General features: G+C 42.6%; 1 protein-coding gene across 1 annotated transcript in view; it reads left to right on the top strand.

Moving 5' to 3' along the window:
- Positions 1–25,581, top strand: part of CADPS (calcium dependent secretion activator) — a 472,322-nt gene that overhangs the window by 296,343 nt on the left and 150,398 nt on the right. Inside the window, 3 exon segments of the mRNA XM_059390086.1 lie at positions 3,810–3,876; positions 15,366–15,474; positions 21,609–21,821. Of these exon segments, the coding sequence (XP_059246069.1) occupies positions 3,810–3,876; positions 15,366–15,474; positions 21,609–21,821 (389 nt within the window).

The following is a 25,581-nucleotide window of genomic DNA, read 5'->3' as shown; positions in this document are numbered from 1 at the left end:
ATAAATTCTGAGGAAAACCTTTGAGGGAAAGCCCCTCCTTCACACAAACCAACTGATACTTTGCTAAGGAGGATTGTTGATTTTTCTCTGATCCCACTCAGCTTTCCCTTTCAAAAGACTTTCACCAGAGAAGCTCACTTGGAAAAGCAATTTGTGTTCTCATTTGAGTGAAGACACTAAAGTTTGTCCTCATCTAAAATGGGAGGAAGAATAGCACGTGTGAGGGGTATTCTGGAAACCTGGCTGTTCTGAATTTCCATTCTGGCTGTGTCTTTTACCCCCTGCAGAGCCCTGAGCAGGTTCCTGCAACTTTAGCTTCCTCAACTGTAAAATAGTAGCAGTGATGTCATGAAGTAGCTCATAAGTGTTTTCTTTGTGCCAGGTGTCGTCCTGACCACTGTAGATTCCAGTCACTGTTTAATCTTCCCAACAGTCCTTGAAGTAGCTCCTGATATTGTGCCCATTGCACAGATGAGAGGCTGAGGCAGAGATATGCCTAGTAACTTACTGAAGGTTGCACATACAAGTAGGTGACATGGCTCCAGATTCAAGGCCTTAACCCCTCCAGGTAGTACAATAAATTCGAGGAAAGGACCAGAACAGCATAGCACAGTAGTAAAACATGGCCAGGCAGTAGCTAGGATCTTTATTCTGAAGGGGGAATCAGTGCCTCAGTATTAGTCATGCTCTGTGGGTTTTCGTGCACTCCTTTTCCTGCTTCCATTCCTGTCAGTTAAAACTATAAACGTCAGATGTAGTATCTGTGCTCACTGTTCTGAATCTCTCTGTGTGGGTTCAAGTTACGGGGAAAGACATAACGGGTACTAGCTGCCAGTTGTAATTCCAGAGAAGTACGAGATTATGACAACCTTGCCAGTCATTACTACAAATACAAAATTTTTCACCTGCTTTCTTCATTTGATTTTTGTTTCATCTATTTTTCTATGTCCATATTTCCAGGGAGATTTCTTTTCACATATTTAGCTAATATTTACTACTAGCAATGATAGGCTTTCCTCTCTACCCAGAGATAGTTTATAATAAGGCTGACATTTAATGTGCATCTACTTTCTGCTATGCCTCATGCTTATATTCCACAAGAATCATCTCACTTAATCCCTACAACAACTCTGTGTGAGAAGAACCATTGCTGGCCCTGCCCTGTTTTCCAGGACACCAGGAGGTTAAGCATCTTGTCCAGCCTCTCAGAGCAACCATCCCAACTAGAACTAGAAGACAATACTGATGACAGTTATAGGCCAAAGAATCTTCTCTCTCTCTCTCTCTCTCTGTCGGTAGCCCTGGCCATTCCTCCCATTTATTTAGGTCAGTTTCTGCTGTGAATATGTTAATAGATTATTTTAAGAAGGCTGAGAGCACCGTCCAGGACTGTGAATTATATTACAGGACTGTAATCCACACAAGAGTGAAGCTGACGAGGTTGGCCTCAGGGCTCATGTACTTACCAGCTGTCCAGCCACTGCCATGGCCTTGTCCCAGTCCAGGCACCGTCCTCTCTCTCCTACCTGCACCACAGCAACCGTGTCCTCACTAATCTCCCTGTGTTCTCTCTTGCCCCTTTCATCCACAGTGCCTTCTCCATCCAGCAGCCACAGGGACCATCTTAAATAGAAATATAATTGTGTCTCCGCCCAGCTGGAAACCTTTGCACAGTTTCCCATCCTGATTTAGAATGAGTGTATTAATGATCTGATTTACCCATTTAAAAGGTCACTCTGTCTGGTGTGTAGTGAGTGGAGTAGGGACAAAAGTGAAGCAGGGAGACCCTTTAGGAGCTTGTTACCATGGCCCAGGTGGACATCATAGAAGCTTGACTGGGGAGTAGCAGTGGGATGGAAAGAATTGGGATATATTTTGGAAAGAAAAATTCAAAGAATTTGGTGATGGATTGGATGTCTTTATGCAGTGTTTTAAAATCTCATCAGAAACCTTTGCAAATATTGCTCTGGTTTCCCAAAAGCATGGCGTTCAAAACCAAATGAAATATAAAAAGTGTACACTGACCTCCTGCTATATATGTACCAAGAACTGTACCACGAATCTTGAGAGGCTGAGGCAGAGATATGCCTAGTAACTTACTGAAGGTTGCACATACAAGTAGGTGACATGGCTCCAGGTTCTGTGCTAGGTTCTGTGCTAGGAATTTAGACATGAGAATGAATAAAGTTCCTTCCCTTGAGGAGCTCACTCACAGTCTAGTAGGAACAATAAATATAAAAACAAATAAATTATAGCAGTGTGATCATTGTAAGGGAAGAATTATCAGTAGGATCCAGGAGGCCATGACATCAAGGTAGAGATCTAAACTTAGGAAGAATGTGAGTCTGAACATAAGATGCTGGAGAAGGCATGAGATATAATTAATGTGTCAAGGCTATAATATAAAGTTTTCTTTCAAAATAAATTTATTCATCTTAAATAAGTCATTTTAAAGGAAAATGTCCAGTAAACCATAGAATAGGTAAAAGATCTAGGAAAGTGGAATCTGAGTGGCCACAGTTTGAGGTCCCCTTCATGTAAATGGGGCTGACCCATGGAAGGAATTTCAGCAGAGAAAGGCATGATCACATTCGCAGATGGTAGGAAGCGTGTCATGGCCAGGAGAGGGATGGAAATCATTCTCAGTGTCCCTGACACCCATTAAGAGTTTCCTCTACAGTTGTCCATGGAAGCAGAACCGTGGGGTGGGACTGAAATAGTGAGGGTGTGAAGGGGAGAGACTGAGCAGAGTGGAGAACTTTGCAGTAGTTTAAAAAAAAAAAATCAACTGCACTTGGTAATTAAGGAATAAGGACGAAGAAAGAGAGGGAACCAGGTTGATTCCTGGGTTTCTGGCTTAAAGATCTGAGCAGATTTTTGGCCACTGGCCAGTTCTGAGAGCCCCTGAAATTTGTCAAACAGTATAAATTTTAATTAGGGGCATTCTTCATGTTCCAAAGTGGAAATTCTGTCTGATTCCAGGTGAAGTGAGGATTTGGATGTTGTCCAGTTGGTTTGTATAGCAAATAAAGCCTGTTTTGGAGCTCAAGTATTTGCATGTTTTGAGTATGACCAGATCTCTCCTCACTTGGTCCAGTAGAGCCTGAAAACCTCACTTCCTTGTTCAGTGCCAGTGGGCGTGCAGCAGTCCACAAGGCGGAGGGAGTAATTCACGAATGAAGTAGTAACACTGCTCGTAAAATCTCCAGAGAGCTTGGATTGTGCCTCTATGGTTCTTAACTCTCCTTTTATCTCCTTTGTCTGTATCAAGATTAATTCCCATCAACATAGAAGCATTTGGGAAAGGGGGAGAGGTATAGGGAGGACTTTCTTTGTTGACTGGAAACTTCCTCCCACTAATATACCTGCATTTGACAGAATAATAAGAAAAGAAAGTCAGGGTTGCGGGGGTGGATTTCTGACTGAGACTTGAAAGAGGCAAAAGAGCTGTAATTGTAGAATTTAGTGTTCTCTTTCCTCCTTTGTGCAGCACCTGGCAGGATTTCCCTACCTAATAGACTTTCAGCACATAGAAAAATTAAGTCACAATGTAACATTTTCCAACTTACTTTCTGGAATCAATCAAGGAATCTCAGTCAACTGTGATGAAGGGCCACAATTCTTTCTATAAATGGAAGTGAAACTTGACTGCTGTTCCTTATCCTCAATCACACAGCTCCCAAATCTGCTTGCTGTTTCTGAGCTGCACTATTTCCTTGTTTATGAGTTCCAAGCTTTATGGTCAAATGAGTTAAACAGTGTAGTTGCTCAAGCATTAATGTGACTCTGGTCTTTTTCCTTTTCCTTAGGTATTTATGGGCCATCGGTAAGAATGTCTGGAAGAGATGGAAGAAAAGGTTTTTTGTACTAGTCCAGGTAACTCTTCAACTCTCTCCATCTTAAAAGCCATTGGTATTAAAGATTTGATAGCAGTAATTAATTTTTTTTATTTGATGTATAACTTATCTAAAATACACAATGTTTAACCATTTAGCTCAGTGAATTTTTACACATGTATAAGTGTGTAACCATCACGTAGAGGGATATAGAACATTTCTAGTCCCCACAACACTCCCTTGAGCTCCTTTTCCCTATTTCTATATCACTTTAAATCTCTAAAAATTAATGGTTCATTCTTTTAAAAGTCTAAAAGAACATATAAGATAGGTAGGAGAAGTGGCCTACCACGCTACCAGTGATGGAGGTCCCCAGGGAGGAAGCAAGCATGCGCCCAGTTAGAGCATTAGGAACACTGACATTGTTGTAGAAGTACTTGCTATTTTAAAAGTACTAAGATACATATTATGAGAAAAGTCAGAATTTACTTAGACTTTTGACATCTGTTTTACTGTTTAGTATTTTGGTATTGAATTCCCTGTGCAGGAGCTCTCCACTCTTCTTGATGCATGGGGCTTCCAGAAGTCTTAACTGACCTCCTACAAGTATGTTTAACATTCTGGATTTTATCTCTCCAAATACACGTTTTTTTAACTATATATCTAAACTCTTCATGTTGTTCTGCAGCTTAGTTTTTGGGTGATTGTTTGTTTATTTGTTTTTAACATAAATCACTATGACACTATTCCATGTTTGCATATATAGCTCTGGCTCAAGTACCTGTAGAATTTTCCTTTCTGAAGGACTTACGGGCTTCCCCAGTTGAGACCATTACTAACCATGCAGCAAGAAACATCCATCTATATATAGATGCAGATGGAGATGCAGATACTGGTATTAATAATACATGAGTAATATATAAATACTACCTTTTCTATCTTGTCTATTTAGGAAAAAATTTCCAGGAATAGTTATGCTTGTCCTTGAGACTCTCCCCTGCCTTTTTAAAATTTGCTTCTTGCAACAAGATTTTTCAGTTTACAAGGAAATTTGCCATTGCCTCTTTTCAATTTCCAAGTTCCATCAAAGCATGTAAGAAATTAACATATGCCATATTCTGCAAGATGCCACGTAGTGAGTCAACCTGTAGCTTAGTGACTAAAGGTGTTCATTGGGTTATTAGTATTTAGAGCAATTCCAGTTCTAAAACCTCACTATAAAGCCACTGTCTTTTATGTCTAATGGCCTTGAAAGTTCTACCAGCTCTGACCTTCTAAGACTAGACTTTCTGTAGATCTGGTCAAGTCTTTGCTGTGCCACTAAAGCAATGCATCTCTCTTGCTATAAGCAAGAGGTCACCTTTGCTTTCACAGTTGCTATGGGGTCCAACAAAGCCTTAGAATAAAGGATCCTGAGGAAAACTTTGGAATTGTACCCAATCCCTAAATAATCCGCAGGTAGGCAAAGGAGGACATTTCGTCCTGAGATACATTACCTTAAACTATCAACGGACCAACATTTATTGAGCACCTACTTTGTGTAGGGTACACTGGTAGGTCATAGAGAATAACTATGAGGCCTGGTATTTCACTTTCAGGGTCTCTGTTATAGTGCTTAATATATGCAAACAGCAGAAATAGACCCACGCTAATTAAGGTATTAATATTAATGTATTAGAAGGATTTTGAAGTAGTTTATGGGATTGTTGAAAAACCTGAATGACCCATCCTTACTACAGGACTCAGAGTAGGTTCCAGAAATCCAGGTGGAGGGAAATATGGCCAGTGTCATCGATGTGGTCAGAAGACAAAATTGGTTCTGACCATTTTCTATCCTTGCATCTCCACTCGAGGGCCAGACATGAGGGAGAGATTGGTTCAGCTTGGGTCACCCACCCAACTTTTAGCAGAGACATGCCATGGCACTTTGATTCACAGTCCCACTGGGCTGTCCCCAGTGCCAAATCAGGTGCCATTACTAGAAGGAGATATGGATGCTGGGTGGGCAAAAATAGCTGATGTCCCCTCTAAAGAGAGTGTGTTATAAACAGAAAGACAAAATGCATTTAAAAAAGCAGAGCAGGATCATGCAAGGTTCTCCCCCTTCAGTTCTTCTCACTGGGCACAGCATCCTGTCTTGGAATCCACCTGTGAGTCGGCCTGGCCTCTCCCAGTAGACGGTGTGCTTGCAGGACCAGTTTGGTTTCCCATTCATCTGTGTGTCCTTCCCTCCTTCGCCCACCACACATGGATACATCCTTGAGCTCTGTATCTGACCCAGGAGATGTTTGGTGGAAGAAAGAAGGAAAAAGAGGAGAGAGAAGATGGACCCAGCCTGGACTTCACCTGGTTCTGAGAAAGGAAAAATCATATCCTGGAGAGTGGCCAGTGGCCAGTGACAGCTTCCCAGAGGAAGCAGGACAACGGGCCCCCTCACCTTGACACATAGTCTCCCTTCACTCTTCAAGGTAGCTAGTTACTTCTCCACAGGATACATGACTTGGCTCTGAAAATTTTTGAAATGACAAAGCACTGAGGAAAAATAGCCAACCTCTTACTTTGCAAGTGATTTCAGGGGGAAAAGACTGTTCAGGAAGAAAAAAATAGGAGGAAACGTGCCAAAAATATCAGGGGAGCCATGTCCGTAGGATCTGAACTGAACTGCAAAGCAGAATGACTATTGGCAGAGCCGCCAGAGCACAGACATTTCAGGGCCCTTCATGCTGCTCCTTCCACCGCAAGAAGATAGGAATTGCACAACTGCTGAAGAGCAAGTTCTGTGCTCCCTTGCGAAAATCAGTAAAGGCCAGGCATAGCCCATCTAAAATTCAGCATCAATCCCAGAGGGCAGGAGAGAACAATTTTGGGATTTCGATATGTGTCATTTACCTGGGATTCTCTTAACTTTCAATAGCTGTGAAGTGTGTGGGGACATTGACCCTCCAGATTAAAACTTCTGTTTCAACTGAAATCAGATTCCTCCTTTAATAACCTCTGTGGCCTCCAGAGGGGTCAGGACAGCGCACCGTCAGTTGGCCCTGCTCACCACAACATCTAAAAGTGCCTTGGTCCAACCTAGAAAATATAGCTTGCTTTTGGATTCTTTCCATTTTTGTCTTCTCCATTGTTTAAGGGATCGCATTTACAGGTGCTTTATCACAATGATAGCCATAAAACTCACCCCCTTCAAAACAATCCCAGTGCTACCACAGTTGCAAGAGAGAAGGTCAAGGCCACCAATTCTGGCCCAGTTCTGGGGAAGGAAAACCTCTCAGGTTGCTTGAAGAGAAGGAGGATAGGACAAGCAGTAACAATCAGCAGCCAACGGCTGTATGCAGTGTTGATGCCAGTCCTGAGGACGCACAACCGGATCCTATGTAGCCACCAGAAACTTCCACCGAAACTCAAAATGCAAAAGTGGAGCGAGGGGCACCACTGTGGCCAAACATGGGGAAGGATGAAGGAGCTGGGCAGGGAAGCAGGGTCCTCTCAGCCTGCCACCCACCTGCCAGGCAGCCTCGGAGCCAGCTCTGTAAAGCCCAGTGCACAAACGACACAGATGCAGCCTATCCACCCGAGAGACATACTGAATGTTTACTCCTCTTTGCTTGGATGTTAGGTCTTAGGAAATGTTTTTAGAGAGAGTTTACAGCACATAACTTCCAGCACAGTTATGAATTTCATTAGATTTATTATGAGGAAAATAGTTTGAAAAACTAAGTGGAAGAGAACATATCTAACACCAGTCTCCTCAGAATCATCTCCCCTCCCACCCCAGCTCTCCTCCCTTCACCGCACACACAGACAAGCACACCAAGTCTACATTTTTGGCTATCAGACAGTGCTATTAAAATTCTCCCTAAGTAAGATTTCCTTTTAGTGCTTCTACCTTGGGGGAACCAACGGATAGATTATAAATGGAATTCCTACTAGCCAGGGGCAAAGGACATCCTCAGAGGGGTTTTGAACCAAAGCAGCGATTCCCATTTTTAAGGGCTGGAGCTAACATTGTGGATGTTAGCTGGAGGCTGATCCCTTCCTCCTCAGGTGTAGAAGGAATAAGGCAGTTGTAGGGTGTTTCTGTACCGGAGACTTAAGTATTCCTATGCAATGAGACGCTGTTCTCCAAGTATGGGCCTGGACCACCTTACTGGGTGCTATTTAAAATCCACATCCCAGGGGCACCTTGGTGGCTCAGTGGGTTAAGCCTCTGCCTTTGGCTCAGGTCATGATCTCAGGGTCCTGGGAACGAGCCCCACATTGGGCTCTCTGCTCGGCAGGGAACCTACTTCCCCCTCTCTCTCTGCCCACTTGTGATCTCTCTCTCTGTCAAATAAGTAAATAAAATCCACATCCCAGGGAACTGTTTAGAAGATTCTGCTGCAGTAGTTCTGGCATGAGGCTGAGGTATCATAGGTTTTACAAGTACACCAGGAGATAACTGATGCAGGTTGTCCAGAGAGCACCTTTAGAGAAACATTGCCTCCATGGTCATTGTCCTTTTTAAAGTGAATGCTCCATCCCCTTTAGACCACACCCTCTCAGAGTTTATGCGCCGCCACCCGCCCCCCACCTGCCATGGAGCTGGGTATCTGAGTAGCTACACACAAGATTATATGCAGATGACATGACAGAGCTTCCTCAGACGTGTTCCTTTCCATTCCAGTAAATGCCCCAAAAACATGGCTTCAAACTCTAACACAGGAATTAAGGGGAAAAGGGTCCTCAGCACCCCAAATCAAGAAACTGCTGGTAAATTCATTCTAAAGCCTAGATGCCATGGTAAGGATTAAACACACTGATTGCACCATTGTTAGGAACTCTAACCAAACCAATGCTAATGATGAAGGTGCCAATTCCATAAAGTTCTGTGTAGAGCTTTTGGGTATATAGGGGAAGAATGGAAACAGCCAATTCCTCATCCAGATCAGACTAGAAAGTCTCATCGTTATGACCTTGCTAATTCTCTACAGATAATGTAAAAACTCTCAGTGCTCCAGCTTTCAGAACAATCACTAAATCTGAATAAAATATTGTCAGATAATGTAAAATGCCTTGGAATATAGCAGTTGTCACCCAGGAAACCATATTAAAATAACTTAACCCCCCCAAAATGAATCGTAAAACATATAAGTAGTTGAGTGATTTAGAACTGTCTGTCTGAATGAATGTCTGTTTTTCCCATCCAAATTTACATTGCCTTAAAGGGCGTTTCTATTTATATTCTGGTTGCAAATGACAATTAACCCCAACTAGCGTAAGTTATAATAAAAGGGGAAGAACTGTATTGGTTAGTTAATTAAAGTAGCAGTTGAATAAAGAGTCTTCTGGGATGGGTAGCTTCAGGTTTCAAACACAGCCATCAAGGCTTTGACTTTCTATCAATACCATCTCTTAACTGTGCTCTGGGATGAGCAACATCTCTTCATGCAGCAGAATAGGGAGGGTCAAGATTTACAATACTTCAGCAGCCCCAGAGGAAAGAAGCTTTTCATTCTCTCTAGTTAGAGCTCATACCCTGATTGATCTTCCATTGGCCCAATGTGGTCATGTGCCAAACCCTGCACCAATCACTGCAGCCAAGTCGATGTGATGCTGATTGGCTAGGCCTGGGCCACATGTCCCACCCACCCTACTTCCAGCACAGGGCTCAGTTGGCCCTATACAAGCTATATATTGGGCTGAATTGGGGAAGGCTGTGATTCCATAGGTTAAATCAGGATTCAGCTACCAGGAAAATGAATGCGTTGTATTCAAATATAAGAAATGATCCACAATTGTTACCATCCTCTCCATTTAAAGATAATGAAACTGAGTCCCAGCAGTTAACTGAAGTCACACGCCTAGAAAATACGGGATCTGAGAATCAAATCCAGGTCTGTATAATGTAACTCCCAAACCTATTCTCCCTCTACTCTACCAAGTGGCCTTCATGTTAACGTCAATCGGGAGCCTAGGATTTAAACTCTGTGACCCTTCATTTACAACTAAGTCACATTAAAGATGGTCTTGGGTGCCTAGCTGACTCATTCCATAGAGCCTGCCACTCTTAATCTGGGGTTGTGAGTTTGAGCCCTATGTTGGATATAGAGCTTACTTAAAAATAAAATGTGTTTTTAAAAAAAAAAGTTAAGCATCATAAAATTTAATTTAATTTAATTTTAAAAAATGGTCCTTGGTCCCTGGAATTCTGTTCTTTACGTCACAAAAATTTCTGCATCTTCAGATCTTGGCTCAATCAGTCAGTGCTTCCTCATGCAAACTTTCCCTGGCCACACAACTAGACCAAATCCCCAAGCTCTTACAATACCATAGGTCTCTTTTTATACTGGTTTTATACCGGTCTCCATTAAAGTTACTCATTTCTGAGGTAATGTGATTAATGCCTGCCTTCACACTAGACAGGGGAGCAGAAATTATAGATATTATAGATGGTTTTTACATCTTAATATTCCTAGCACCAAACACAATACCTAAGCATTTTTTAAATGAATGGATGAATGTATGTACCATGAATAAAGGACTTGTTTCTAAAATGGATGTATGTGAACTTTGGGCAAGGTCTGGTGACCAGGGTTCAGGAAAACTGACCGCTGAGGCATTTATAAGGAGTGGTAGTAAAGGCAAAGACGGGGATTTTAGACAAATACATTGTATCATTTGTTGTATGTGCAAGTACTTCAGTCTTCCAGAAGTAGTCAGTGGAAGGAAAAGGGGGAGTCAGGGGACCAAAAAGCACTGACCCTTTCATCTCCTATCTGGACTCTATTTGTTAAGTCAAATTGAAAATCTGGGGACAACCTGAAAGTTTCTGGACAGTTCCTATATGATAAAGCAATGGTTCTCAAGCTTTAGTGTACTTTAAGAAGTATCTAGAGCAGTTATATAAAATGCCTGTCCATGAGATTTACCTTGACCTGAGATTCTGTTGTTCTGACTTAGAGAATCTGTACCATATATATATATAGATAGATAGATAGATAGATAGATAGATAGATAGATAGATATAGATATAGAGATATAGATATAGATATATATGTATATATTTGAGAAAGAGAACAGGAGAGGCAGAGGCAGAGGGAGAAGCAGACTCTCCATTGAGCAGGATACCCAACATGGGGCTCAGATCCCAACACCATAGGATTATGGCCTGAGGCGGAGGTTCAACCTACTGAGCCACGCAGGAGCCCCTAAAATCTGTCTTTATAACCCTTCCCCCACCCTCTCATACATACACTCTAATGAACATGGCCTCAGTCCACTCTTTAAGAAACACTATTAATAAATCTTTTCATAGTTTAAATAGTGTCTGAAAATAAGCTGAGGGTGCCTTTTGTATCGGAGGTCTAGGCACTTTTAAACAAATCTTGAAGACTGTACCCTCTGAAGTCCCAGCAGCCCATCTGATCCCTTGATTCCATGTGAAGGTTAACACTGGCTGAAGATCCCAAAGGTGTAAGCACTGCAGTCCTTTCACCTTTCTCTCCAAACAGCACTTCCTGATGTCTGCCGGTCATTTGAGATCAGGAGATCTCTGTTATCTGGTATCCTAGCCCAGCATCTCTGGCAGTGGTAGCCAGCTCTCTGACTTCTGACATGTATTCTAGGTGCTTCTGTACCATCATTACAATAGCATTCATCATCTCATTAACTTCTTATCAAAATACAGTTTAAAGAAAATTTTACTGTGGTAGAGAAACATTCATTTCATTTACTTAGTGATGTCTTGTAGAAGCTTAAAAAAAAAAAAAACACCTATAATGGAATACTATGCAGCCATCAAAAGAAATGAAATCTTGCCATTTGCGACAACATGGATGGAACTAGAGCGTATCATGCTTAGCGAAATAAGTGAGGCAGAGAAAGACAACTATCATATGATCTCCCTGATATGAGGAAGTGGTGTTGCAACATGGGGGCTTAAGTGGGTACGAGAAGAGTAAATGAAAGAAGATGGGATTGGGAGGGAGACAAACCATAAGTGACTCTTAATCTCACAAAACAAACTGAGGGTTGCTGGGGGGAGGGGGTTTGGGAGAAGGGGGTGGGATTATGGACATTGAGGAGGGTATGTGCTTTGGTGAGTGCTGTGAAGTGTGTAAACCTGGTGATTCACAGACCTGTACCCCTGGGGATAAAAATATATGTTTATAAAAAATAAAAAATTATATTAAAAAAAAAAGAATGGCTAAAATCAACAAGTCAGGAAATGACAGATGCTGGCGAGGATGCGGAGAAAGGGGAACCCTCCTACACTGTTGGTGGGAATGCAAGCTGGTGCAACCACTCTGGAAAACAGCATGGAGGTTCCTCAAAATGCTGAAAATAGAACTGCCCTATGACCCAGCCATTGCACTACTGGGTATTTACCCTAAAGATACAAACGTAGTGATCCGAAAGGGCATGTGCACCCGAATGTTTATAGCAGCAATGTCCACAATAGCCAAACTATGGAAAGAACCTAGATGTCCATCAACAGGTGAATGGATAAAGAAGAGGTGGTATATATACACAATGGAATACTATGCAGCCATCAAAAGAAATGAAATCTTGCCATTTGCGACAACATGGATGGAACTAGAGTGTATCATGCTTAGTGAAATAAGTCAAGCAGAGAAAGACAACTATCATATGATCTCCCTGATATAAGGAAGTAGTGATGCAACATGGGGGCTTAAGTGGGTAGGAGAAGAATGAATGAAACAAGATGGGATTGGGAGGGAGACAAACCATAAGTGACTCTTAATCTCACAAAACAAACTGAGGGTTGGGGCACCTGGGTGGCTCAGTGGGTTAAAGCCTCTGCCTTCGGCTCAGGTCATGATCCCAGAGTCCTGTGATCGAGCCCCATATCGGGCTCTCTGCTCGGCAGAGAGCCTGCTTCCTCCTCTCTCTCTCTGCCTGCGTCTCTGCCTATTTGTGATCTCTGTCTGTCAAATAAATAAATAAACAAAATCTTAAAAAAAAAAAAAACAACTGAGGGTTGCTGGGAGGAGGGGGATTGGGAGATGGGGGTGGTGTTATGGACATTGGGGAGGGTATGTGCTTTGGTGAGTGCTGTGAAGTGTGTAAACCTGGCGATACCCAGACCTGTACCCCTGGGGATAAAAATATATGTTTATAAAAAATAAAAAAATTTTTAAAAAAAGAAAAAAAAACACCTATAAAATTTCCCAAACCTTTTCTATTCCCCCACTTTTTAAGCACTCCGGAAAAACTGAGGTTCCCCCTGAAATTTGCAATAATTAAAGTTTCTTCTCCCTGCCTTTGTTTTCTAAGGAAAGTCACCAAATCCCCAATTAAAATGCTTTCTAATAAACCAACTAGTTTATGCCAGTCCCGTTTGTCAGGACAACTTCTGCCGTATTACCAGAAGAGGGCAGCAGAGTACAGCACACCAGAAGCAAGCACCTGGAAGAGAACAGAAAAATCTTAAAGCCCAAAGTGTGTAGCAATAGTAAATGCATGAATCTTGAAATAACACCCTTCTGTTATGATATTTTTCTGATCTCAAGTTAGTGTCTGCCGCTCTCTGGCTAATCATCCCATTAACAAACTACTATCTCTTGTATTGCCAGAGTATAGGTGAAAAATCATCACAAAAGCAGTCCAGCAATGTGTTTGACCACTATCATGCCTGGGACCTGGGAAATCAGTTATTCAGACAAGTAATGAGTTGGAAAGGCCTGATGTTGTGCTTGGACTAACATGTGTAAACTCTGAAGGAAAAAACCTTCTCTGTTAGATTATACATACTTTCTAGAACCAATCAGACTCAGAGAGCAAATGCCCTTTATTTGGTAGATTTTGCTTATAAGAAGGAAATATAATGAAGATGTATGACCCCCTAGGCTTACCTTCAAAGGATTTATAATCTATTAGGCAAGTATACTTACTCAACTACTCTATGTTGGAATGTTGGTACTAAATGCAAAGAAGCTGCTTATTTAAATGCATTTGCTCTGTGATTGTTGCACATGGTATGTGAAGCCCTTCATTGCTCAGTTAATCCCCCAGCAACAGTAAGATGCACGTAAAATACAGACAAGGATGCTGAGACTTAGGTGGGAGGATGTCAGAGCTGGGCAGGACCTCTGGCCAATGTGACCCCCCTGCTTGCACGCCTAACCTTCCTTTTTAGAAGAGGATGCCATTGGTTATTCTGCTTATTACAAAGAATAGTACATGTCCCCTTATGAAAATACTTAGTGATCTGGCCATCTATTTCCCCTGAAGTCCCTCCAGGCCTTACACTAAGGAGCAGGTTATGCAGATCATACATATTATGAAGAAAGTTGTCACCAAGAACCAACAGAGGGCAGCAGTAGATACAACAATCATTTTCCCTTTATCTGCCATTAGGACCAGCAGACCCTAGAGGATGCGGGAGATGGATACAGGGCTTGAAAGCGCCGATTTCTTATTGCCTTTAAAAAAAGAGAGAGAGAGCTCACCATGGAGGAGGCTAAAAATGTCCCCAGTAGGGATCAAAGTTCACTTAGAAAACGTCTCTCTTAATAAAGGGAACTAAAGAGATAAGGGATGTGGCACTCCTTCTCCAAGACATGTGACATCGTGGATGGTAAACATGCCCACGAGCTTTTGGCCCAAACCCCAAAGGATGCTTGCCCTCCCACAGTCTCCTTGCAGATGAGCCAGATGTAGAAATGTGAAGGATCCGTGCCGGGTGTGCGTGCACTGTGGCGACAGGGTCCTGAAGGCCGGCCTGCAGCTGTGGAGCGCCCACCCAGCACCGGCAGGGACGCCTGTGTTGGCAGTAAGGGCTGCTCAGGGACAGTGGCCATGCCGTCAGGGGCTGAGGATGGCTCGAGTGTGACCAGCACCTAGTGATCGAGTGCTCATTGCTTGTGACAGCGTGTCACTCCTGCACTTGTCTGAGAAGCAAGGAAGACTTCTCAAAGCAACCAAAAGCACTCCTTCTGTGGGAGAAGAGAGAGGGGAAACTTAATATGTGGCTTGATGCTGAGAACTGGCACGCAAAAGATAAAATCACTGGGGCATTTATAAATGAGGCCCTGGTCCCTAACTGCTGACCAAAAGGCCTGTGGGAACGTGGCTGTCTGGGCCTGGGCTGGGATTATATTAGGTAAAACCTATCAAATTGCCGCTATTTAACCAGTTTTGACCTACAAAGAATGGCTATCTCAAATAGCTTAGCCAATTAAAATAACAAACAGCAATCATAACTGCAAGTAGCTTTTATCAAGCGCTTAGTGCCAGGAACAAATCCCAAGTGCATGGCACATGTGAACTCATTCAGTTCTCACAATATGCCAGTGAGGAGGTCAGTTCTCAGATTGTATCCAGTCTACACAGGAGGGTCTAAAGAACCAGAGAGGCTAAGTAACTTACGCTAAGTCACACAGCTGGGAGGTAGCAAAATGGAGTTGGATCCCAGCTGCCAAGTACAGGGCCTCAGGGACAAGGACGTGGTTGACTGGAGAAGATTTCTTCAGGGAAGATGGGCCATAAGAGAACAATTTTACCATCTGTGCTTTTCCTTCCCAGGTCAGTCAGTACACATTTGCCATGTGCAGTTATCGGGAGAAAAAAGCGGAGCCTCAGGAACTTCTACAACTGGATGGCTACACTGTGGACTACACTGATCCCCAGCCAGGTACCCACCCACCCTCTAGGCTATGAACTCCCCAGAACTCTCCCCTGACACAAATCATGGGTCAGCTAATATTTCCTGTGTACTTCCTCCATGCTAGGCACTAAGCTGAGTGACTAGGTTTCACAGGGGACTGGGACAGCCATAGCCCCTGGTCTTACAGAGTTTCCATCCTGGTTCAGTAAATGCCATCCCAATCAAGGGCTTTGGTTTGACTCAAGGGATCCTCGTAAAACCAAAAAGAAAACGTAATACATTTTTCTTTCACCTAGCTGGGTCCACAACAAATAGGTACCCCCCATCAAATGCTAAAAAAGGAATGACTGAAGGAGGAGTCTTACATGTACACTAAGAACTGTGTGCACATGTGTATGTTAGCGTGTGTGGTTTTTCACCAGGGACGTGTGGGCTTGGCAGGAATCGTGTCTCTGTGTCTAAGTGAGCCTGTCCTGCACATCCGTATCTGCTAACTACAGGTCAAGGTCAGCTGACGGCACTTGGAAAGAAAGCTCTCCCTAAATGTCTTCTTTCCTGAGAAGACACCAATCCCCAAGCATAGACATCCAAGATCCTAAGCCTTATGTAACTAAAAGAACCACACAAATGGTAGTATTTCTCATAAGTTTTACATCCTGCCCCCTCACACCTCTTCCCCCCACCCATTTTATCTTTTTCCCGGGGAAAAAAACTGAATAAAAATCAGCCTCAAAGAACCTTCAAAATGGAGGGGGGGTGCGAAATCATTTCAGCATATTAATGAACAACAAGCACCAACAGCCCTCTCCCAGAGAAGTTTATTTTTATGCCAAATCCGCACAAGGGAAGCATTTCCAACCATACTGCATTATTTGGCCCAAAACCTTTTTTTCTACTCCCATATTGCTCTTCCACATGCAACAAAATACACATAAAAGAAAAACAGAGTTTGAGAAAAGATGGAATGTTAACCTGAAAAGGTGTGGCAGGGAAGGCCCTGGGGCCAGGCTGCTTAGGAAAATGAGCCCCTTCAGAGCCCCAACTCTGAGTGATCAGGACCAGCCCCCACCTCTTCCCTTGGTAATTTGCTTCCAGCCGGAGCATGATACAGAGCTGACCACTTAAGGCAAGAATTAAAGGCTCTGCCTGGAAATCCTTCATACTGAATAGAGCCTACGAGTTCAAAACAATTCCGTGCAACATCTTATTGAAAGGATGTGCATTAAGAAATCAGTCTGCACAGGTTCCTGTGATAGTCTGCATTCTTCTCAAACCATTGGGTTCCCTTCAGAAAAAATAAATTCCAACTCCCCCAAAGACCTGCATTTTAAAGGGGGAGGCAAAAGGGCCCACGTGAGAAGGAAAAGAGATAGCGTCTCTTGACAGTAATTTCTTCTCAGCCATTTTTAGCTCCTTTCCCCTACATGATTGCATATTTGAACCTGACCACAATCCCACCCAGGAGATAGGACCAGGATTATCTTCCTGTTTTGAAAAAAAAGAAAAAAGCGCTGGAACTCAGGGTCTAGCCCACATCATTCTTATATAGCAATCCATTGCTACGTGTACTGCTACAGCGAAACAAGAATTGTTGTTTTATCATGGGAAGGCAGAATTCTCTTCCCACAGTGGAGCGGGTAGGTTCAGAGAGAAAGCTGTTCTACATACATGAGAAAGTTAACTGTGCACATATATTAGGAAAGCTTCTCTTCTTTTTTCCACATCGACCCCATGGGATATAGTTTATAAATTCCTTTACCAAAGATGTCAATGGAAAGTAAATTGATTGTGTTCTTGAGAATAATAAGCAACTTCTTTTCCGCCTTTCCATGTGCCAAGTCCTATTTATTTCATAATATTTGATTGAAAATGGAGATTTAAATACTCCCAGGTGTCATAAGAAGTCTAGCTCAGACTTATCGAAAGAGTGCTTTAACTCCTGGTTCCCACTCCTAACCTATGAGCCAGAAGGGAGGAGGGCAGAATCCTCATATTTAAATAAACACTGTCGAGGATTCCTATGCACAGTCAAGTTTGCCAGCTGGAGATGGAAATCATGCACAATTTAGCCACTGCCCTCAGAGATTCAAAAATCTCCTCAACCTCTCCCTGACAGGTGAGTGTGCACACAGAGAAGGACCTCTGAGTCCCTCCTGCTCTTACCTTCTGCAGGTTATCAGTGGAACCAACAGGGGGAGATTGTTTATGGGCGAGATAGCCTTGCAGGCGTGCATGTTCTAGCCTATGTAGCAGCCTTGGATCGAAGCGGATGCCCAAACACAAGCCTGTGAGCCAAATCAACCCTACCTGCTTAGAATCTTTGAAATATTAATTTGGGGAATCAGTAAATAATTGTATATGAATTTTCCATCCAGGCTACTCATTTTAAGCTAAAAATGAAAGTGCTTCTCTTTCCCTGGGTGTGTTTCCCTGGATGTGTGTTTCAGAGAGTATACAGTAATCTCTCCGGTCCTATCAGACTCAGTCATTCAGTCTAAATGAAAGGATGTTCAGAATAATCCAATGGCACAATTTAAACAACTGCATTAAATCTTACACAGCATTCCCAGCCTAAAGAGCCTGTGTCCATCCAAGTCGGTTGCTGGAACAGCAGTCCCCACACCCCTCAGCCCCTCAGGGAGCCGGCCACCACTCCCTGCCTGGTCTGCCTCTGTCCTTCCACAGACACGTTGCCTTGGGCTTGACAGGTCGGTACCTGTGGGGCTGTGCTCCACGTGCTCCATGAGGAGCCGGCGCCCTGTCATACATCACTGTCTATAGATCCAGTCCCCGGGAGTTGCTGCCCTGGCGAAACGTTGGCTGCCTCAGAGCATGTGTCGATGTTCACTTCACCTTCTCCTCCCTTGGTTTTCTTTCAGCAGCAGTGCTCTGCTCCCTCCTTGCTTTCACTGGTGTGCCCTTGTTCTCCCACGCTGTCTGGAACAGCTCTGTTGCTCTCTGCGGTTGTCATTGCCCCGGCTTCTGCCGCTTTACATATTTCTCCTTGCGCCCCACTCATGTCACAATTAGGCGTCATTCTGTTAACGAATAATTCTGAGTGCTTTCACCGTGCACCAGGGCACGCTCTTCAGCTTTGCAGCTGGACAGCACAAGGGTCCAGTTATCAGTTCCAGAGACAGACAATGGGGTTAGAAGCCCAGTTCCGATGCTTACAGCCCTGCTTTGTCTTCATTGGCTAGTCATAGCCTTCTCTGTGCTTGTTTCCTCAGTTATAAAGTGGGAATAATAGTACTTACTTCATAGTGTCGTTGGGAGGATCAACTAAAAATCTGAAAACTGCTTAGTATCTTTCTACCTCTACCTCTCCACTCTCCAGAGCAGCCCTGTGAACCTATTCTGACTGTAGCTCCTGGAAGACAGCATCCCCACCCCCCGGGGAAGCCTGGAGAGTGGGGAGTGGGGCAGGGGCAATCGCCTCCAGTGATGGCAAGCCTGCCATTCTCTGACGGTGTCAAAGTGATTTATCCCAAAAGTTACCATGAGGCTAGGCTACAGAGGGTCTGTTGACTCACTTTTCCTTTTAGCTCCTTCGTGTTCGTTTTTCAGGACTTAGAGCATTCCCTCAAAGCTCTTCTTCCTTTCCCTTCCAGATTTACCTTTTTCTCATGCATCTCGTCAGGTTTTCCCTACTTGCTAACTATATATCATCCTATCCAAACCACACGTTTAAAAACCCTCCATAAGGAATTAGGCAAAACACTCTCTCATAATCCTAACTACCAAAAAGCTTTTGTTAAAAGTGCTATAGCACTAAGCTCTCCACATGAAGAAGTAGCTGTTGATTGTTCTATAGTCCCTGGCAACTCTAAGGGCAGAATTCCCAGCATGCACCCACTCTATGGAATAGACGTCTGCATTAACATTATCAGCACCGTGGAGAAGTCTTAGTGTCACCAGAAATCTTTTCCAATGCCAAATGTCAAGCCAGCTAGTGACAGGGCCTTGTTGGAAATTTGAGGGTGCTATTCACTCTGCTCATTCTCCTCTCATTGTTAAACTGATAATTGGGAGGATGATAAGGAACCTGATGAAGATAGGATGCTTTATTTCCAGCCAGAGAATACTCAGTGACCCTAAAATGAAAACTTTTGGAATATGTTGACAGACAATGTTGCTTTGGCCTGAACCCAAAGGGGCTTTCACCTACCTCTCTATAAATTTTAACCTTGAGAGCTGCCTGTGGAAAAAAGTCTGTGGAGCATTCATTCATTCCACAAGTATTTGCTGAACACCTGCTATATGCCATGCACTATTCTAGGTACTAGGGATACAGCAGTGACAAAACAGACAAAAACTCCCTGTCCTTATGAGGTTAAGTAAATTATTACTTGTTAGAAGGTAATAAGCAAGATAGGAGGGATGGCAACTGAGGGGTAAAAGTCAGGGAGGGACTCGACAGAATGCGATGTTTGAGCAAAGATATGAAAGTGATGATGCGAATCATGCAGATATCTGGAGGAAGCATATTCTAGACATGGGAAACAGCAAGTGTCAAAGTCTCAAGGTGAGAATGTACCTGGAGTGTTCAAGGAACACCAAGAGATTAATGTGGCTACGGGGAAGTATGCGTGTCTGTGCACTAAGGAGAAAATAGGAGGAGACAAGGGTAGGAGTAGTGGTGGGTTGATCCATGGAGCCTTACAGGCCTTGTCAGAACCTAGACTTTTCCTCTGAGTGAAGTAAGAAACGACTGATACGTTTTGACCAGAGGAGTGACATGACTGGACTCCTGCTAAACTCATTACTTCAGCTGCCATTGAGAATTGACTTTAGGGAGTGAGGATGAGGCAGGGCAGATAAGAGAGCAGACCATTAAAATAGTCCATGTGAGAGATGAGCATGACTACATTCAGGAAGCACTAGAGATGAAAGTAGGGTTCAGATCTGGCAGTATGTTCTGAAGGTAGAGCCATCAGAACTCCACTGGGTAGTGAGAGAAATTCCAGTGGGTAATGAGAGAAAGTGAGGAGTCCAAAAGGACCCCAAGGTTGAGGGCTTGAGCAGTTAGAGGGACAAGCTCAGCTTTACTGAGGTGGAGAGGAGTTTGGGAGAAAGACCAGGAGTTCATTATTAGATAAGATGAGCTTAGAGGGCCTATCAGATATCCATGTGAAGAAATCAGGGAAACCACTAGAGGTTCAGCTCTGCAGTTCACCAGAGAGGTCCAGGATAGAGATAGAAATGTAGGGACTATAAGGAGATTCATGGCATTTGAGACTGGGTGGCCTCACTGAGGAAGAGAGGAGGTCCAGGGACACACCAGGATGCTACAACATTTAACAGTCAGGAGGAGGAAAAGAAGCCAGCAAACAAGATAGACAAGCACCCACTAGGGAGGGAGGGGGAAACTGGGTGACCTAGAACCAAGTGAAGGAAGTGTTTCAAAGAGAATCAAGTGTCATGCTGTGGGTAGGTTCATGAATCAAATTAAATGTTGACTCTGAACTGACCTTTGGATTCAGCATTGTGGAAGTCACTAACAACATTGACAAGTTTCCATGGGGGCAGCAGCCTGATTGGAGAAGCTTTAGGGCAGACTAGGAGGAGAGAGACTCTTGTTACTCTAAGTGTGGTCCTTAGACCAGTACCATCTGCATCCTCTGGGAGCTTGTTAGAAATGCAGGTTCTCGGGCTTCTATCCCAGACCTACCAAGTTAGAAACTGCATTCCAATAAGATGCTCCTGGGGTTCACATGGGCACTAAAATTTTAAGAAGTCCTGGTAGAGATTCTCCTTGTCTTGTAAAGAGAATAATGGTAGAACCATAGCTGAAGGCCCTGGGGGTGTGGGGAGGGTGTCAAGAGATGTTTCTGTTGGTGGTAGTGGTGGTTTGTTTGTTTTCAAAGATGAAGAAAAATAATAGTGTGCTTATAGGCAGATATCTACCCAACTAGTAGGCAGCCTACTTGACACTCCTGTCCCCAGCCAAAGCCAAAGATAAGAGCCAGTCTCAGAATGTGTGTCTAACATTAGGGCTTCACTCTGGCCAAATGGGCATCAGACTTCCCATCTTAGAGTCAGATAAATTGCTCCTCCCTTCTCTGGCCCACGGAAGAGCAACAGAAATGGCCTTCTTCAGGGCTTGGTTCTGCTGAGAACATGGCAACTCAGTTTAGAAGTGTTTATTTCCTGTATTCCAGGTTTAGAGGGTGGCCGAGCCTTCTTCAATGCAGTCAAAGAAGGAGACACCGTGATATTTGCAAGTGATGATGAGCAAGATCGCATCTTGTGGGTCCAAGCCATGTATCGGGCCACTGGGCAGTCCCACAAGCCTGTGCCCCCAACCCAAGTCCAGAAGCTCAACGCTAAAGGAGGAAACGTACCTCAGTTGGACGCCCCCATCTCCCAATTTTGTAAGTAAATATGCCATTTGTTAAAAATAGCTCTGTAGAGGAAAGTAAATTTTCCAAAGTTGAATTAGAAATCTAGTTGCTTTGTGTTAAGGATTCATTAAAAAAAAAAAAAAAAAAAAAAGATGAATTCGGTTGTGTGGGGAGGAAGAAGTTGGGACCAAAATGTTAGATGAAAGTGATTTTAAAGTGCAATACTTGACATTTCCCCCCAAGGACTAAACAGAGGAAAATATATTTTAGGTGGATTTTTATCTCTTTGTTTTGGTGAGAGTTTGGAATTCACAGCCAGACTTTTATTTGTTTGAGTCCGTCAAATATAGTAGGTTATGTATGTCCTTGACTCATTTCTTCCTATTAAAAGTAATTTTAAAATAGGGCTTGATATGAAGTAAATTTAAATCTGCAACTTAGAACCATTTAAAAATAAATGATGACATTATCACATGCAGTGGAAAAAAAAACAAAAAACAACAACAAAAAAAAATGGTACCTAAAATCCCATTCTAAGCAAATACACCAGGACCCAAAAATTAAACCATCTCTTTAAACAGCCCTGTTTCATTTTCCAGCTTCTTTTCCCATTACCTCCATTTTAATTTCTTGCTCCTTTGCTATGACTTTTTGCTATCTGGAATAGGTGTTTTTTTTTTTTTTTTTTTTTTAATTTTGTTTTTTGGGTTTTTTTTTTTTCCCTCTCCCAACACTTCTGATACACGAGGCAAGGTGAAATCTGGCATATGCTTGGAGGCGGTTATTAAAGCAAAGGAAGCGGAAGCATACAGCACCAAATAAAGTAATTCATTTTAGTTACAAACATTAACCCTAACCAGAGACTTCCCTCTTACCCTGAATATCAAGTTAGTTAGGGGTCACTCAGGTACAAGTCATTTTTAGCAATCATATGATGATTTCTTACTTGTGCCTGGGCCCCCCTCAGTCTGGTTTACAGAGACAACTGTCTAGTTGATGAGACATACAGATGAGGAAGACAGACAAAATCCCCAGATTTCAGGATATCTCCATCCCCATGTGTGGGATACCTCCATCCCCATGGGGGTGTCTAGCCAGCACATAAATCAAAAAACAAATAAGATAGTTGTAGATGTTGGAAACTTTGAAGAATGTAATGCGGTGGCGACTGGGTGGAGAGAGATGATCTGAACTTAAGTCCAAATGATAGGAAGTCAGCTCCACACATACCTTAGAAAAGAGAACTGTACCAGGTGCAGAAGCAAGTGCAAAAGCCCATGGCAGAACCTTCATGTTTTACGCCAGTGCTTCTACATGGTCTTTCTCTGTCCCTCTCAAACAAAATGTACACATGATTCAGATGATTTTTGCAGCAACACAACTAAATAGAGGTGAATTCTCTCTCTCCAGTGGATTCCACTGCCGTGTCCATTTCTAAAAAGACTATGTTCTTAAACCGTGTAACTCCCTTGCTTATGGGAAAACAGTTTTTTGGAGGAGAAATACTCTCCATCGGGTGCTCCCAGAAATTCCTGTCCAGTACTAATGGCTTCTTAAAGGAAGGTGCATTCCGTGTGGAACATTGTAGATAATCACACAATCACCATGGGTTTCCATGCAGAAAATCCTAAAAGAAGGAGGAGGAGGTTGACTTGGGGTAAAGGACAGCCCTGCTGACCATAACCACCACCAACTTCTCCACATTCTTCTTGCTTTCTCTAACATTTGGGACACTTAGGTTTACTTGAGACCAATAAAGAGAGAAGGCAACACCTCTTTCTCTTGGTTTAGTCATGAGTTGATATAAAGCATACCCCAATATTTGTTTGTTTTAAAAATCACTTTGTGATGGAATTCATTCTTTCACCTTGCCTGAGAGTCTCCATTTTAATAAATTTAGAAGCAATACATCCTATGAAATTATCTGTACATCAGGGGGAGAAATTATGAATTATAATCACCATCTAAATCAACCTCTTAGAACAGGTATCTCAGGTGGTATTTGGAAAATACTAGTTGTTTCCAAAGATTCTCAATTTCTTCTGAAGTCATTTCACCTTACCTTCAGTGTTTTTGTTCTATCACCTCACCAGATAAAAAAATTACTACTTCATTTGTGATTAATCTCACTTCTTCCTCACTAGTATAGGAAAGAAGATGGAATTGAGGAGTAAAATTAAATGGAAACCAAACATTTATTTTTAAAAAAAAGAAGATCATTGAAGAAGATTGTAAGCAGGGTATAGGTGTCTCCTTATGGCAATACACAGGGGCCCTTATAGATTTCCCTCTGTGGATAGGATTCATTCAGCAATGAAATTAGAGTGCTGAATGCAAGGCATCAGCAGGAAGATTTAATTGAGAGCGTGTCAGCTTGATGTATTTTGCCACCCTAGTTGACATAAGGAACTTGTATTAAATGGGGCCTCCAAAGCAAAATTCTAAGGGTTAGAATTTGGGAAGTAGGTAATATCCCTAGAGAGCATGAGAGGTAGACTGAGGGATGAGTGAGAAAGTAAGATAATCCATGCCTCTGAAATTTGTCAGGATCTGGTGGTGGAACCACCTTCTCTTGTCTCAATCACTGCTGAGGAACAAGGATTCTCTGAAGAATGCAAGGCCCTACCACACCTACCAAGTTTTACAAGAAAAAAGCTACCACTTTCATCCATGCAGACTATGCACTTCATTAGTCACTTTTCATGCAGGCAAAAATGTGAGTGGTGCCTATTAAGTTGTGCAGTGCCTGATCTGCACAACTGTACACCACTGACTCCATAATAAATGACAGTCCTTACCCAGAGCTTCAGTCCAATAATGTTGAACCCAGTTACTTGACTATTCCTGAAACAGAGGCTCAATACCACTCTAGATTCTGTCTATTGCTAGTTAAGTCACTTAAAAACTGCAACAAGAGTACCAGCAAATGAGCCTTCTGTTCCCATAATTTAGCTGGGGAATCCAGTCAGAATTTGAACCAACCCATCCTTCTGCACTTGATCATTTGGAGTTAGATGTATATAAAACCAATGATAAAGATCCAGGGGTCGCTCAGTTAATGATGCATAAAAACCAAAAACTGGCTGCGAGTTAAAGAGCATATCCACATTTTTAGTGGGATCTACTACAGAATTGTGGTTATATCACAATTACTTTACAGCTGCACTTAATTTATTAAATTCAAACCATCCTTATTAAACAGATCAGGCCTCATTTGTGAGTAACAGTCAAACTTACAGGGTTGATTCATACTTAGAGTTACCACCTTATCCAGATTTGCTGGCAAATTCCTTGGTTTTAGCACTAAAAGTTCTGTGTCTTCAGAAACTCCTTGGTCCTGGGCAAACTGGGACATATTGGTCACCTGGCACAACAAAGCAAGGTTCTAGAAAAATGAAAACAATCACAACGTAGTAATAAACAGCAAACGTTGATCCTTCACTGATAGTTGTTTCTCAGCCTGTATTGTCTTATCATAAACATTCAGTCACAGGTTCTGTAACACAAAGAGTAAACACAGTCAAGTATTGCATTTTAAAAAGGTTTCCTTGACTTCCAAAAGGTAAGGGTCATTGTTAAATACTTAGTTCTGTACATATTTCATCAAATCCTTGTTTCGAATATTTGTTCAAAGTCTTTGCCATTCTTGCAAGTGAATGACTTTTAAGAACAACGTTTCAATGAGTTAATAACTTTTATAATCACTTTATTAGTCTTAGTTGGCAAAGAGAAACTACAGAAAAATGGGAGAGGTTTCTTGGGTAGAGAAAAATAAACACTCCAGTCTTGT

The sequence above is a fragment of the Mustela nigripes genome, chromosome 2 (genome assembly GCF_022355385.1).
Source record: "Mustela nigripes isolate SB6536 chromosome 2, MUSNIG.SB6536, whole genome shotgun sequence".
Lineage (NCBI taxonomy): Eukaryota > Metazoa > Chordata > Mammalia > Carnivora > Mustelidae > Mustela > Mustela nigripes.
Note: the sequence above shows the minus strand (reverse complement) of the source record. Positions and strands in the feature narration are given on the sequence as shown.